We start from the raw sequence: 17,369 nt of genomic DNA on the forward strand, positions 1-17,369 counted from the left end.
ATATATGAATTTGGTTTTACAAAATGTTTTGGACGTTTCTGGGCATCTACCTCATCTACTTCATCTACCTCTAGGCTCATTGGCTACCTACTGTACTGCAAGCTTTTATCAGTGCTGGCCAACCTAAGCAACCGAAGCCTTCGTGTGCAGATACGTTTGTAACATGTTTTCTGATGATTTTTCCTACAAAAGTAAAACAGAATTATTTTTATTGCCAGGTATATTTGCACATACAGGAAATTGACTTGTTGATATTGGTGCATATAGGACATAAAAAAACAACAATATATAAGCACTTTATTTTTTATTTTTACAATGGCAAAAAGAACAATAGAACAATAATTATGTAGGCTGTAATTTAGAATAAATCAGTCAGTGCTTTGTGTGTGTGTGACGGGGTGGGGGGGGGGGGGTGGAATAGATCCAGGAGAGATGGCAGGTTGCTGCCGCTGACTGAATAATCCGCTGTAGTCTGCCTTTGTCCTTGGCAGTGGAGGCAGCGGACCAGACGGTGATCGATAAGCTGAGGATGGGCTCAATGATGGACGTGGAGAACTCGACCATCACTTTCTGCGGCATATAGCTGGATAAAAATGTGAACATTATTGACAGATTCATTGGAGAAGTTTACTTCTGTGTACTGTGTAGCCAGTCAGACAACCCAGTCACACTAGGTGGAAGCTGGAAGGGTAGTTTAGGGAGACATACGGTATAAGGGATCATGGGAATCATGGGATCATGGGAATCATGGGATCATGGGATCATGGGATCAAGGGAGAAAAAAAAGGTTTTAGAAGAAGGTGATAGGAGAAGGTTTTTCCTTCTATCAATGGCCCCGGGCCTGAGCTGGATTACTCTTCCTGCTACGAATGGTGGACTGATGATTCTCATGCTTAGTATTCAACTGTATTGATTGTAAGTCGGTTTGGAATAAGGCGTCTGCTAAATGCCAAAAGTGTAAAATGTAAAATGGATCAGGTAAGACAGGCGTTCTCTGTCACAGTATGAATGCACAGCTACTGGTAGACCACTCGTTTCATGTGTCTCCGCTGGCTGGCTCATTGGCTGCACCTCAACCAACAGAATCGTGGCTAGTTAAGGTAATGTAAGACATTTGCTGGATGAAAATGAGAAAAATAATCTGCAGATTCATTGTTTCAGTTAGAAGTAGTCTGAATTTAGCAAGGGGAGGGAGACAGGAGGAGACGCACTCTGAATTGTCATTGCAATTCCCATTGCACCATATTATGGTGCCTATAAAGTTATTCCACAAATGGTCAAAGACATGACGAAGTGGCCTCTAGTGCTCTCTAAGCCAGTGACACAAATACACATTAAGCTAAATTAATCTAGTACATCTGACTCCAATATAATTATTTGCTCCTCCCTGCATGACTATCAAGAACAGAACAATTAACAAATTTAAGTAAGAGAATATAACGTGTCATGTGAATATGTGCAAACAGTTATTACCCTGATAACCCTAACCCTTAAGTCGACAAATCTGTGTTCTAACACACAGGAGTTGGTTTGCAAGTTTCTTTGTAACTATTACATGTATTATTTTGTATTGATACGATTGCATCCTCATTCTTCCTATTTGCCTCAATATAATATTGTCTGTAACTGCTCAGCATTGAGCCTTGTAAGAGCTTGTGTGCCAGGACTACTGCTGCATCTTCAGCAGCAAATGTCTCTACAAGAATATGCTCTGGGACCTTTACTATGCTTCCATGGCAACAGTCATCCTTTTCATAAATGTCCTAATGGAGTAAATTATTGAAGCTAATGATTGAAGCTCTCCTGAGTTTACCCTGGACTGACAAACCAATGATGGAACTAATTATGAGCCAATGAGCCTCTGAGAGCTCTCCATGGATTTTTCCCTGGGAAAGTTATTGCTGCGTGACCAAAGAGACTGGGGATTGGGTGGAGTGGGTGGTTAGTTCAAGTGCAAAGATGGCGTCCAATCCAGTATATGAAGGTCTGATATGTTGACTGACAGTTTTTACTTATGAAGAAAACATTTTGGCAGTGAGTGGGGCGAGTCCTTGGGGAGTTCCATCCTCAAATGAAATACAATTTTACCGATATTCAGAGGAAATCTAACTTTGATTTCCCATGGCAGCACATTGCACCCATAACCAGTAGATTGAAAATATGTGCATACACACACACACACACACACACACAGAGCAATGTACCAAAGCCTTGACCCAATTATTTCTCCTCAAATCACTGTATTTCTGATAGCGAGTGAATAATAGGGATGACCTTCACTTAAGTACCACTTTGATGCAATTCTACTTCCACTCTAGTTCCTGTTAACCGAATGGTGTTAACCAGTGTGACACAGATTGTCTGAATGACTCAAATTACTCAACTTTTATAGCGTAATGATATGGTAATAGTATAGATGGCAGCAGTTACACGGTTGGAAATGTTATTTCCTTATTTTATTGACAGTTATCCAGTAGGATGTTAGACGACAGGGTTAGATAACCCAGGACCTTTATGAGGAGAGTATATGGGGTCTATTCTCATTTCCCATATGCGCTTGGGTCGAGAAACTTAGATTGGTAACACTTTACATTACGGTCCCCTTCGTAAAGGGTTTATAAATGCTTTATAATACATTATTTATATTCAGTTTATTTATATTCAGCAACCCAAGGCACACATGCCACTGATGGCAGCTTAACCAGTGGCATGCAAGCAATAAGTGTGTAAGTGTTTTTTGTTTTTTTTGCACACATCGTGTGCAAGTGTGTTTTTTGTTTGCACACGTCGTATTCCCCCGAAAATGTAATCTGAAACGTTTAGTCATTTTTGTGATTCTATCCACTCCACAGAGGTAACAGTAACTCCTCCCGGCTCCATCTCATCTCAGAAATTGCACACGGCATGTTAGGCCAAGGAAGACTTCTACAGTGGATGACCAAAGAACAGCCACTATGATGAAGAAAAATACCAAAACAACTGTCCCACAGATCAGGAACACTCCAGGAGGTAGGAGTGAATATATCAGAGACTATCATGCACAGAAGCTTCACCAGCAGACCTACAGAGGGTTCATTGCAATGTGCAAACCACTAGTTAGCCACCAAAAAAGGATGGCCAAAGAATTACCTAAAAAAGTCTGCAGAGTTCTGGAAAAGGGTATTGTGGACAGCTGAAACAAAGTGACAGTGTTTGAAATTGCATACATTACTATTAGTATTTGGCTAATTATTCAACAGTAATCAGATAATGTAACATTGAACTTAGGGTCATTTGTTTAAATTACCCTGAAATCGATTGAAACACATCACATGAATATAGCAGATAGCATTGCAATAGCCTCATCTGTGGTAGACTTAAGTTCTATTGTTTGTGGTCTCAATCATCTAGCCTATCGTGAGAATGTTCAGTTGTTTTTCCAAGTTCAAATGTATCATTGATTATCACAAAGAATGGCTGTGCTGATGAAGGGAATCCAGTCCAAGAACAATGGAATAGTTACACACTCATAACAAAGAATCTACTTTTAAATGGAAGTCAATTTGAACTTATTTGTTACATTCTGGAACAACGTCTTTGTAAACACTTGAATGCCCCATGACAATTCTGACAGATTTATTAATGTTCATTCTTGTTTCTTAATCTTAATGTCTTTCTTAATGTCCAGGTTTGCAATTTTTTAGACCACTAATTTAACAAGGCAATATTGTTGTACGATATGTACGAAAGTGTCCATTTGTAAGCATTTAAGCATGTCATTTAATTTCCCAAATGTGTTGCTAGATCAACTATGGGAACGTTTAGGGTAGAGGTTAGAATAAGTTTTAGTGGTTGTAAATTAACACCAGTACTTCCATCCTTGCATCATGGATGGATAGTGACAGCCCCACTATTGACACTGTGATGACATGCCGATTTTCTAGCCATCAGACATCTTGTTGCTGCCAGGCCTTGGCAACAGATGACTCACTGCAAAACTGACCTGAAATACCAGTCCCCTATGTATACTGTAACTGAGACAATTGGCTATACAGTAGCCCATGCGCAACTTAATGAGATCTTATTGTCATGAGATGCTTTGGATGTTTTTGTTGGGTCCCTGGTCTCTTGTCGTCTCACACACCCAATGCTGGACAACATCAAATAACTCCTTTCTACAGCTATCATCACCCAGTCCCTGTCTCCATCCTATACCACAAAGGGAGAGAGTCGGGATCCTCTCTGCAATCCTAAAAGTTGTCACTCTCCCTCCCCTAACACATGGCTGCTCAAGGTTGGACTCATTTTAACTTCAGCCAAGTCAAACATTTTCTACATGGATTTATTAATTGAATGAATTGAAACGTCTGGCGGAAATCCTAAATTGTTGTGAGATGTCATACTAGATTCCTACAATAATCTGGAAAAATGTAGGCCTTTTCAGTTTACATGAATTATCAACACCATTCATATTAAGCTCCACTGTGTGTTTCCGCTTTTGTCTTGGGACTCAAAAAACGTTCAGTTTTCAGTCCCCATCATTTTCAGTGTGGATTCTTCGGATAGCAGCATGGATTGGAAATCAATAGTTGTGACCCTTCATTGACTTGAAAACCCCAATCAATTGAAAAATATATATATAATCAAGATACACTCACCGAACACTTTATTAGGAACAGCTGTGCACCTTCTCATTCTCAGGTGGTGTAATGGTGTGAGGAATGTTTTCTTGGCACACTTTAGGGCCGTTAATACCAAGCAATCATCGCTTGAATGCCACAGCCTAAGTATTGTTGATGACCATGTGTATCCCTTCATGGCCACAATTTACCCATCTTCTAACTACTATAAAATGTCAAGCGATATTTTGATAGATAGTTTGATAGTGTGCTAGATAGATAGATAGTTTAGATAGATAGATAGATAGATGGTGTAAAAAGATAGGAATGTGTATCAGCTTGCATCTAAAATAGCAGCACTGTCTGTTTGGCACAGGGGTTAAGGCAGCCAGCTTGCAATCAGAAGGTTGCTGGTTTCGATCCTTGCCTCAGGTGATAGCTGGGTTGATTTTAATTGTATGTTTATTTTCTTGACATTTAACAGACGCCTTCATGCAAATCGATTTACAATAAATACATCTGTGTAAGTAAGTGAATAATCTATCCATCAGTAATCATAAGAAATAATTTCCGCACCGTTGATGGTCAGTGGAGGATGCTGGGTGTGCACTCTCCGGAAGTCGACTACAATCTCCTTTGTTTTCTCCACATTGAGAATGACATTGTTGTCTCCGCACCATGTGGTCAGTTGGCTCACCTCATCCCTGTAGCTGGACTCATCATTATTGTGGATGAGACCCACCACAGTTGTGTCATCCGCAAACTTGACGAAGACATTGGTGCTGTGCTTTGGTGTGCAGTCGTGGGTCAGTAGGGTGAAGAGTAGGGGGCTGAGCAAACATCCTTGGGGTTCAGGGTGATGGTGCTGGATGTATTGCTGCCGACCCGGACTGCCTGTGGTCTCTCTGTCAGGAAGTCCAACAGCCAATTGCACAGCGAGGTGTTCAGTTTTTGTATAAGCTGCTGGGGGATGATTGTGTTAAATGCTGAGCTAAGGTCTATGAACAGCATCCTTACATCTGAGTTTTTGGTGTCCAGATGGGTGAGAGCTGAGTGGAGAACGGTGGAGATTGCATCATCGGTGGACTTGTTGGCCCGATATGCAAACTGGTTTTACCTGCCTTCTGCACCTGCTCTCTTTCATCTGTCTATAGCAGCGATTACCAACCTATGGGCCGCGGCCCTCTTGGGGCGAGGGTACTGCAAGTGGGTCGCCAAATCATGGGCAAAAATTAACTGTATTTACTGTAATTTACTGTATTTTATTCTTTAAAACTTAAAAAATGTGTGATACCGATAGATAGGAACTCATAGAGAATAATGACGAGACACCCCCCAAAAATTGTACGCGTGCGTAAAAGGCCTGTGTTGGCCACGAATACTTTTGACATTTGACATTTTAAAAATGTTTGCCATTTAGCAGACGCCTTATTCCAAAGCGACTTACAATCAATACATTTGAATACTAAGCAAGTGAATCATCAATCCACCAGTCGTAGCAGGAAGAGTAATCCAGCTCAGGCCCGGGCCTTTGATAGAAGTTTATTTTTTAAAAATATTTAGACACTGGAGAAACAGAGAAACAGTACAAGGGGGCAATAGAAGTTTTTAGGGACACAGTTTTGAGATTTTTAAGTGGGCCTCGAGTCCAAAAAGGTTGGGAACCGCTGGTCTATACGCTTCAACTCACCACCTCCCCACTAGATGTGTACAGATACGTCATTATCTGTATCTGTTCAACCTACAAATCTGTATCTGTATTCGGATAAAAGACCGGAAGTGGGTGTGGTTTATACCAGAAGTCACGTTGAAGCGGGAACATTTTGTATTTTCTATTCATTGGCAATTACATTTTTGTGCCTTCACAGCATCAAACTGGTTCTATATCTATATCTTTCCATATCTTCCATAACATGGCAATCATGGCTTTTGTTCTGAATAATAACGAGCAAGATTTTGTATCTGTTTCCATTGCATTATTTTTGCTTTCCTGGATAACATATTCATATTTGGTACATCCCTACTCCCTACCACACCCACCAGCTGAAGGCCTGTCTACCTCTCATGGGGTGGCAGAATGGCAGCTCGTCCTTCACTGCCATCCCTGCGATGACCCTGACCAAAATGATCAAAATGCTAAACTGTACACATTCAATAATGCTGTAAATTCAGAAAAGGTCTCTCTCTGGTTGAAACAGATATTCTTAAAGCTTTTATTATCATAAGTCAGACTGGTTTTCACACAATAGCAACATAATAATAGTTATCTATATTTCATTTCCCAGAATAGTTGTGCTTTAAAGTCTATCACACATTTTGCTTACATGTGAACATGCTTCAGAATAGAATATCTTTCCCCCCTCCAACAATACTGTAAACTCTATTTTTCACAAAGAAAACAACATAAACCATGATAAAACAGTGTCTGCTTCACAACCAGCATGCAAAACAACAGTTCATGCATCTGCCTCATCTTCAAAAATATCTTCTGAGGATGCAGACGTTTCTAAATCCAGGTAGCTAGTTCATTCGCAGTAATTCAAAATGCTTTACAATATACGAATCTTACGAAATTTAGCAAAACCTTAACTCTTATAAAAATGAACTGCGGTGTTTCATACATTCCTTCATCGATAGTTTCCCAGATCGACATGCTCATCTGTAGGGAAGCCAGTTTGGTTGTTCGTTTGCTTGTTTTTTGTCTCTCCGTACAAATACTTTGAATGATGCAGTTGCTTCACAGATGCAAGCCCCTGGGGGCCACGCATGCACAACGGAAAAACAAACCAACAAGAAAACAAACGAAAACAGTACACTTTTCAAAGTCATTGATAACGTGCTATCTGTTTTGGCTATTGGGTCGCTCATGGGCCGAACGTCCTGGAAGACTGGTACTCGCTGGGCACTTTGGGCTTGATGCCCTTGCTGTTGTAGTATTCAACCACCTGGTTGGGCACTTCTGCGAGAACACTCTTTGCCAGTGCCGCAGGGGAAGCCTGAGGGAGGGGCAGAGAGAAACAGATCACTTTAAGTGGAACAGTGAGTATATTTTAAGTTGAAGCACTTATACTGACCAGATGTATACATTACACACATCAAACATACAGTTGTAGAAGTAAGCAATTACCATGAGAGAAAGGGGGTTGTGGAGACATTTACCACTGGTACAGGGTTGTGGCACGAGGGGAAGCCGAGTGCCGGAAAACCCTGTACAGTGGTAAATGTCTCCACAACCCCCTGTAGCTAGACTACAACAGTTTCTGTTTGTGCTTAGTAGAGAGCCTGTACTTTAGAAAAAGATGATCTGCATTTTTTACTTTGGTCTAAATATGTTTGTGCCTTAAGTAATAAGGCAAGACAGAGCATGAAACAAGATCATATAGACAAAAATACCAGACGAAAGCTTGTTGATGATGATAGCGTGTGGTATACCATGTGGTCTATGGGACTAAATAAATAACTAGTCTGCTATTAATGGAATGAACATTAGTAATAATATAATCATTGTCATATCGTCATTATTAAATCACTCTCACACTTTCCCTCTCTCTCTCTTTCTCTCTCTCTAGGAGGCTGGACTACCGTTCAACACATCTCCAATGCAGGTCTGGAGGCCATAGAGATAATGAGTGTGTGCGGACAAATGGCTGAAAGCCCTATAACAAGCTATTGGAAGCAGTCCATGGAAAACAGGAGGAGATAGAGTAACATCCTAACAGCTGGGTGCGACAACATGAGAGTTGTTCCTGAGAAACGGTGCCCAGCTGCGTTTGAGAACCCAGCTTTAGACAGCTACTTCACTAATTGCACAGAAAACAGAAATGTGCAATTCAATGTCTATCATAAATACCATCCCGAAAACCTGTCATTGTGTTTTCTATTCTGATCTGTATCAATGCCTTTGCTGCAATGTTTCAGGGCAATAATACATTACTATGAGGTAACCTACTACATTACAAGAGAGGTAGCCTATTATCAGACCATAGACCTGCGCTGTTTTCACTATGGACAGCATCCCTAGAAACTAATTGTTTTGGAACTATCAACCAGTGCTTTGGTAGTTTTGAGTTAACACGTCAGTCAATACGAATAGAACGACTAAAATTGCACTTGACAAAACAATGTTAGTGAATGCAGCGTCAACTGTTGTTTAACAATGTATGGTTTTGGAATTCATCTTTGCTGGTCAGCAATAATACACTTGAGTGATCTTTGTGTTATGAAAAAGTTATACTCCAAAGTTTTGCCTATAAAAAATGTCATAACACATAGCCTCTCATGTATTATTGCTTAAATGTATTGGAGCCACCATCAAATCATGAAACTGAAATACAATTCATTGGTGTGTGACAGATGTGATTCAAACCCAGGTCTTCCACATGGAAAACACAAGCGTCTACTGCCAAGAGCACATCTTTTCGATCCGAGGGCAACACAGGATGCAAGATCCTTTTATTGCCCACAACAGTGGTTGGTGGAATTTGTTTTCAATACAGAATGGTGGGGAGCTGTACATTCACCAAAATATACAGCAATGAAGACAAGACAAGACAACATTAAGTACAATGAGTATGATAGGTGCAGTGTGATGCGGGAGGGGAGACCTCTTGACACTGGACCTGGTGTGCTCCTCTGGCCCACCTCCCTCCTGGACTTAGCTGTATCTGACCATCAGGCCATCCTATTCACTGTTCCTGTCTCCCTACCCAGACTGCACCCAAAACGCACCATCTCGTTTAGGAACATCAAGTCTGTGAGTGCACCGGCCCTATCCAAACTGATAGCGTCCCACATGGTCTCGTTTGTGAGAGTGCCGGGGTTACCGTGTTGTTGTTGTTTGAATCCCAGATTCCCCCTTTAAACACAACTCCTTTTTTCACAAATGAACAAAGTCTCTTTGCAACAGGTTCATAGGAGAAATCAGACCTAAAGTACACATATTAGGGATTCCACAGTGTGCAGGAGTCACAAATATTTCTACTCTTAGACATACTGAAGAGATTCACATGCAGAGGGTTTGACTCCAATGTTGCAATTCCAAAATGTTGGTTGCACTGTGACCACAGCATGTACAGTCACAATTCCATAAAGACTCTCATGTTGAGATTAAGAAAGAAGACCCACGTGTTTGAAGTTGCGGAATGGGACGAACTGAACGATGTCTCTTCGAACAGGCTCCCCCTTTGGTGAGCGAAGGATCCCGTCATCGCCGTCCAGCATCTGCATATCACTAAAGTCTGCATTGCCAACGCCAACAATGATGACAGACATGGGCAAGTGGGAGGCTTGAACGATGGCCTCACGTGTGTCTGCCATGTCTGTGATCACTCCATCTGTCAGGATCAGCAAGATGAAGTACTGCTGTAGAGAGGAGGAGATAGATAATGTTTGAGGAAAGTCAGAGCAAATAGGAGGAAGAAAGAGAAGGTGAATAGAAGAAAGGGAAGAAGATGGAGATAAAGCATGAGAGAGAGAGTAGTGCATGTGTTCCCTCACCAATATTTCTGTCATTCCTCTTTGTAATGTCCTCTTTGTATATCCTGGTGATCAATTAATCAATCCAATTGTATTTATAAAGCACGTTTTGTGCAATGCAATGCACTTCACAAAAACATAAAACTTAAAAATAAATAAAGAAATAAAAAGGCACATACTGTACTGTACAGTATAGTATGAAGTTGAAGTTCAGGAAGATGTGATCACGCTTAACGTCGACTGTGACTTAAGGCTCAAGCTGTTCCATTAACACAATTTAGCTGTGTCTCACCAATTCTAACTCTGGCCAGGCTTGTAAAGTCTTGCTTTGGGCACGCGCAGAGGGTAAGAAGCAGCCCAGGACAGCCGATTGTCGAAAAGAAGATACGATGACGATAAAAAAGGTGAAAAAGAGAGTGCAGTGCTGTGTTCTCTGCAGCAGAAGAACAAATCCTTCTGAAGGAGCTTTATGTAGACTATAAAGAAGTAATCACCAAGAGGGCAATACTGCTGCAATTAATAAGGGAGGGAGCGAGGGAGATGGCTTAATTGGCAAAAGATTGCAGACAAATTAAATGCATAAGTTATACCTACCTTACTTTTAGTTTTATTTAATTTTTTAAATAAATGAACATTCACTACCGTGGCGATATTATCAGCAGGCTAGATAATATCAGATGTAAGTTTAAAATGATGGTGTAGCTAACTATGAGAACTGACATAACTACAATGCATTTACTGTTAATTAGCCTATTTGGGTGAGGTGTTTGAAGCCTTTCTGCCCTAGTAACCTAGTAATCATTAGTAGTAATGATGTTCTTCTAGCATTATAATTTTCAATTACTCCTGGTTTTGGCATAGATTACTATTTCTCATTGTTACTGATGGATAGATGAGTCACTTTGTTAGACAAATATGTATATTGTAAGTCGCTATGGATGAAGGCTTCTGCTAAATGCCAAAACATTAAACATTAAATACAATTCAGGGAACGAAACTCTCACTAAAATTAGCGAGACTTATGAAAATAAGCCTGGATTTTCATTTAGCGACGTTGATGGAATACCCCTCAGGTCTAAAATTGAGTCAGTTATCTTACCATGGCTTCCTGAGTATGCATTTCTTGCGAGGCGGAGCTGGCCACTTTCTGAATGATGGGGGCGATGTTGGTGGGGCCATAAAGTTGGATCTTAGGAAGACAGTTCTGATAGGCCTCTACCACGCCCTGGATACCTACACACACACACACACACACACACACACACACACACACACACACATACAGATGCAAACACACACAAACACACACACATACAGACGCAAACATGCTGGGTAAATACACATATTCTTATGAAAAATTAACGCAGGGTCTCCATACACTTATGGATCAGAGACTAGTTAAAACATACAAACAAACAAACACACATTAACTAAAAATCTATATTTTTGGGGATAACATCAATCGACATCAAATAAAACATCAAAGTTAAAAACCATGGATCTCCAGTCATAATATTTTAACAATGACATAAATTGTCCTTAGTTAAAGTGATACCTTAAAGGGGCAATCTGGGATTCAAATAACAACAAAGCGGTCTCCCCACCACTTTTTTGGTACAGGTGAGGGATGGGGCTAGAGATATAGAACCGATCTCATATTCATAGACAGTGCTATGGATGCAAGGACTAACCATCCATGAGATCAACATTTGTTTTGAAGCTATGCAGTGTTTGTTACTGTTATATTGTTAACAAACAATGGAGTAAAACAAGCTTATATGTTGGGCTCTGATTGGATAAGACAATTACATTTTACATTTACATTTTTGGCATTTAGCAGACGCCTTATTCCAAAGCGATTTATAATCGATACATTTGACTAAGCGATACAATTTGAGTAATCTAGTTCAGGGGCCTCATTTATAGAAAGTACTTCCGTGTCTTACGTAGAAAACCACGTAGTGATTTATACAATGTGCGTACGCACATTACCTACTGGTTATGCGGAGTTATTACAGGCATGTGAGCCGCACTGCCTACTGTAATTCATGCAAGTGGCTCGTAATAGACTTAACGATATTGTTATCAGCCGAGAAAATGAGTTTAATTCAAGATTTAAAGGGAACTGATGTTTATGATTGTATTTCAGTCTTTCTTTATATCCGTCCAGAACTGTCTATCTCCCCTTCAACATGCCTAGTGCGTTCCACAACGGACCTTGCCCGGCCACACGCTAAATTATACTGGATTTTCCTCCGGTGTCTGGGGGTTCGCAAAGGGAGTTCGCAGCCATGTTTTCAATGTCACCTGATAAGAATAAGACCATTATATTATTACAGTATAAGCAGCACTCGAGATGAGGGGGGATGGCATCCCTCCTGAAATAAAAACAGTCAAAATCCCCCTTTAAAAACTGCCATCCCCCCGTGGTGGTATTACTCGAACTGCCATCCCCGAACGTGGTATTACTGCTATTTCAAGGTGCGAGGGGGCACGCACACACGCAATGACATTTTTACCAAGTTACTGACACTGAAGTCACTGACGCTGAGGGGATGCTAAAATTGTCCTCATGATAAAATCCACTACCTCCCCTGATTTTCTTTTACAACTTGAGTACTGAGTATAAGCATTTGCCTGGTTAGTTGTCATGATCAAACGTTACAAATGCAACTTGCCGAGAAGCCACCCTCCTCTGCCCTCTCCCGCTTCCAGACAAACGCCTACCCTATATTATAGCACTTGGCTTAATTCAGCCGCTATAATGGAGCCGCTATCACAGGGCGTTAATACAAACCTCATTCACCTGCGTTCAATTTACCTGCGTTGGTATTTATAGAAGGAAGCACGTACGAGAGTCACGTGACCACTCGTTGACGATGCACACGTAGTCTTCTTGTCCGCTCAATTTGCCACTTAATTGCACTAATACTTTACAATTTATCGAATAATATATTAGAAACAGCAATGACCACATCACTTGCTATGGGAAGTCGCAAAAGAGAGGTTGAAAACTCTCCAACTAAGAAGAAATGTAAAGATACATCTATCTCTAAAGAAGACCTCGACGCCGCCATTGCTGACGGTATCAGGCTAGCGCTGCAAGAACAGCAATCCATCCTGAACACAGCTATTACTTCGGCCATCAAAGATGCTGTGGATTCCATCCTAACCCCTCAGCTTTGCTCAATCAAAATCGACATCGAAAGGACCAACGAGTTTATCCGAGGTATGAAAACGGATATCGAGCACCAAGCTAAGCTAGCCCAAAAGACCCAGAGCCGCATCGACTCTGTTCAGATGGCTGTGCGCGAGGACAGACATAGCATTGCTGAACTCCGAAAGCAGGTGGAACAACTCACAGAGAAAACAGCTGACATGGAAGATAGGGCTCGGCGAAATAATCTACGTCTGGTAGGCTTACCAGAGTCGTTGGAGGGCTCGGATGCTGCAGGTTACATCAAAGCCAACCTGGTGAAGTGGATTCCCTCCTTGGCTGGCCGAGTCATCGAGATTGACCGTGCTCACCGCATATATAATGGCCGCGAGCAAAACAGCAATCGCCCCCGTACCCTCATCTTCCGTCTACTGAGATGGCAGGACAGGACCACCATCCTAAAGGAAGCTAGGAAGATATATCCAGTGAAGCAAGACAAATCCACCCTCCTGTTCTTCCCAGACTACAGTGCCCCAACTACAACCAAGAGGAAGGGGTTCAACACGGTTATCAAGGATGCGCATGCCATGGGTCTGCAGCCTTTCCTAATCTACCCCGCTATTCTCAAAATGGAGCACGATGGCAATAAGATGTCCTTCGACTGTCCGTCCAGAGCAGAGGACTTCATCCGATCCTTGAAGTCACCACTTCAGCCACACCAATCCGAATCCTACGCCGGTGCTGTGCGGCGCGACCCAACAACGAAGCTGTCTACAGGACCCGTGCGACCCACACCTGCCAGGCGGCCCGGCCGAGAGGACTCTACCGCTGTCAATGATCCGGTGATCGAGTATGGTGACGGGATGGAACTGACCACCTAATCAGCCACGACATTGCCATGGGGACTGCTTTAGATTTCAACGATAGAAATGACTATTTTACTTTATTTTCCCCCAGGATATGCAATTGCTTATGGATGTTTACTTTGACTAACGCTGAGTCTAACGAGGTATGGTTGTTATGTTCCCCTATCTCAAACTATCATTTTTCACCATTATGATGGCCTGCTGATATCCCGTTATTTTCATTATTTAATGCCATGTCTAGGCTACCTTTTTTTGAGGGGATGATATGATTCTTTAAGTTCGATAAAGACTCATTGTTATAACTAGCAGGTGGTGTATTGAGCCGATTTGTGGGCTACAGCGTTGCAATAGACTGAGTCACGTCTCAGAGAATGTTTATGTTTTGGCAAGCCTGTAGGTTACCTTCGCGGTTTGCTAACTTTTTTGTACATTGTATTTTTCTCTTCATTTGTTTTTCTCCCTCCCCCTCCCAACGGACAAGTCGCGTAACGGATTGGACTTTTACTGTACTGATAGAAATACTAAGTAGTCATGACCAGAACTTTCATTTCATTCAGATATTCTGTATTTGCTCATTAGAATCCCATGGCGTCTGACCTAACTTTTATGTGCTGGAATGTGAACGGGCTTAACTCGGCTATAAAGAGAACGCGGATTCTAGAATTCCTCCACCGTAAGAAAGTCTCCATAGCTCTAATACAGGAATCACATCTTAAGGAATGTGACGTTACACGTTTTCAGAACAAACATTTTAAAGTTATTGCGCACTCTTGCGCTCAAAATAAGACCCGGGGTGTGCTCGTCTTGGTTGACAGGAGGTTGCATTTGACTCTTGATCAGATAAGAAATGACAAACAGGGCCGATTTGTTTACATAAAGACGAGAATAAACCAGGTTAAATTGATGCTAGCCTCCATTTATGCCCCTAATGAAGTCGACGCAGAGTTTCTACCAGATATCAGTAACACATTGTTAGAAAACTCTGCAGGCTATCATTTAATAGTAGGTGGTGACTTCAATTCTGTCCTCGATCCCTCAGTAGACAGGTCCTCTCCAGTTAATGTAAGCTCACAATCAACTGCACTTCTAAATTCATTTATAACGGATTTAAACGTTGTTGATGTGTGGAGAATTCAGAATAATAAGGCCAGAAATTATACATTTTATTCTAACAGACATAAATCTTTTTCCAGAATTGATTTCATTTTTGTAAGCCCATCCCTCATTCCCTCCATGTCCCCAATTGATATTCTGCCAATACTGTTGTCTGATCACTCACCTGTGTCATGCAAGATTCAGCTCTCTGCTAATACTGACAAGGCCACTAGGTGGCGGTTTAACACCACTTTGTTGACAAACCCTGACTTTTCGATCTTTCTTAAAGCTGAACTTGAAGTATTTCTTGCTATAAACAGAGCACAGTGTGACAATCCTCAAATTTTGTGGGAAACAACCAAATGTTTTCTCAGGGGCCTTTGTATTTCGTTCTCCTCTACTCTCTCTAAAGCACGTAACAAGCGTTTTAATGAGCTAGAGAAGGAAATAAAAACAGTAGAACATTTACAAAAACAAAATTTTACAGAAGATCAAGCCACACGGCTCGCTTGTCTCAAAGGAGAATATAATGCTATATCTCTCTCAAAGGCTGAATTTATCTTTCATAGAACGAGACAGAGATATTATTTTGATGCTGAAAGGCCCAGCCGCTTATTGGCACTGAGACTGAAGGAGAATGAAAGCAAAGCCTCTATAAATGCTATTAGAGACTCTGCGGGCACTGTTCATACTGCTCCCCAAGCTGTGAATAGTATATTTCAAACATTTTACTCCAACCTGTACCAATCTGACATAGATTATGATACATCTCGCTGCAAGGCGTTCCTTCATGGCCTCAATTTACCTAAGATATCACAGACTGAAAGGGAAGTTCTTGACTGCCCTCTTGACTTAAAGGAGCTACACAATGCCCTTCAATCTCTACAGAAAGGAAAATCGCCGGGCTTAGATGGTCTTCCACCAGAACTGTATTTAGTACTTTGGGAGTTGATAGGTCCTCTTATTATGGACTCCTTTAATGATGCTATATCTAGAGGTGATTTTCACAGAGATCAAAAAGTTGCCCTTATCTCTCTTTTGTTAAAAAAGGGGAGAGACTCGTTGGAGTGCTCTAGCTACAGGCCTATCTCCCTGATCTCGTGTGACCAGAAACTGTATGCTAAGGTTTTGGCTATACGATTGGAGGCTGTAACAGACGCCTTGATCAGTGAAGACCAGACAGGGTTCATGAAGGGACGCCTTGCATCTGACAATATGCGCAGACTGCTTCATATCATCAATTTAACCGATAGCTCTCCCAGCCCCTGTGCAGTATTCTCGCTTGACGCTGAGAAGGCTTTCGATCGGCTTGAATGGAACTACATGTGGGCTGTTTTAGACCATCTTGGCTTTGGGGTTAATTTCATTGCTATGATTAAGACTTTGTATAATGCACCAACCGCTTCTGTTCTCACAGGTAATGTTATTTCCCCTCCAATCCAACTGGAGCGCTCGGCGAGGCAGGGCTGCCCATTGTCACCATTCTTGTTCTGTCTCTCTCTTGAGCCCTTAGCCCAAGCCATCAGACAGAGTACTTGCATTTCCCCCATTTCAATTCTAGATCATAGCCACCACATCTCATTATATGCTGATGACATTCTATTATTTCTAGATAATATTGATACTTCTGCCCCCCATGTGTTAGAAATGTTTGAAGATTTCGGTAGATTGTCAGGCTATAAGATTAACTGGACGAAGTCAATTCTAATGCCCCTTAGTCCTTCAGCAAGAACCTCCTGTCTCCCTAGACATATCCCAGTGAAAGATAAATTTACTTACCTTGGCATCACTATATACCCAACCATACCACGGATAATTAAAGACAACTTTGATGTAACCTTGAACAAAATCAAAACGGACATTCAAAGATGGGATAGCCTCAAAATATCTCTTCAGGGCAGAGCTACGATAATCAAGATGAATGTTTTGCCAAGGATCAACTTCCTGTTTTCCATGTTACCATTACCCCCACCACCCAAATACTTTGATGATATTAATTCGTTGGTCTCAAGGTTCATATGGGCTGGCAAACGCTCGAGAATCCGTCTTACAACTTTGCAACAACCCAAATTGTCGGGTGGGATGGCAATTCCAGATTTTAAGATGTATTATTTAGCTTTCCAGACTCAAGCCTTACGCACCTGGGTGAATCCAAATTCAAAAGTACCTTGGAGGTCA

At 41.5% G+C, this 17,369-nt stretch overlaps 2 protein-coding genes across 2 annotated transcripts in view; both read right to left on the minus strand.

Annotated features, from left to right (window-relative positions):
- The window catches only part of LOC308166610 (sialic acid-binding Ig-like lectin 15), a gene marked incomplete at both ends in the record, with an annotated part of 268,304 nt that overhangs the window by 203,822 nt on the left and 47,113 nt on the right, over positions 1–17,369 (minus strand). The window lies entirely within an intron of this gene.
- The window catches only part of cpne4a (copine IVa), a gene marked incomplete at both ends in the record, with an annotated part of 55,809 nt that continues 45,902 nt past the window's right edge, over positions 7,463–17,369 (minus strand). Inside the window, 3 exons of the mRNA XM_080540686.1 lie at positions 7,463–7,594; positions 9,723–9,959; positions 11,173–11,306. Of these exons, the coding sequence (XP_080396812.1) occupies positions 7,463–7,594; positions 9,723–9,959; positions 11,173–11,306 (503 nt within the window). The remainder of the gene's footprint in view (positions 7,595–9,722; positions 9,960–11,172; positions 11,307–17,369) is intronic.

Source organism: Nansenia antarctica (assembly GCF_963989245.1).
Source record: "Nansenia antarctica genome assembly, chromosome: 10".
Taxonomy (NCBI): Eukaryota; Metazoa; Chordata; class Actinopteri; order Argentiniformes; family Microstomatidae; genus Nansenia; species Nansenia antarctica.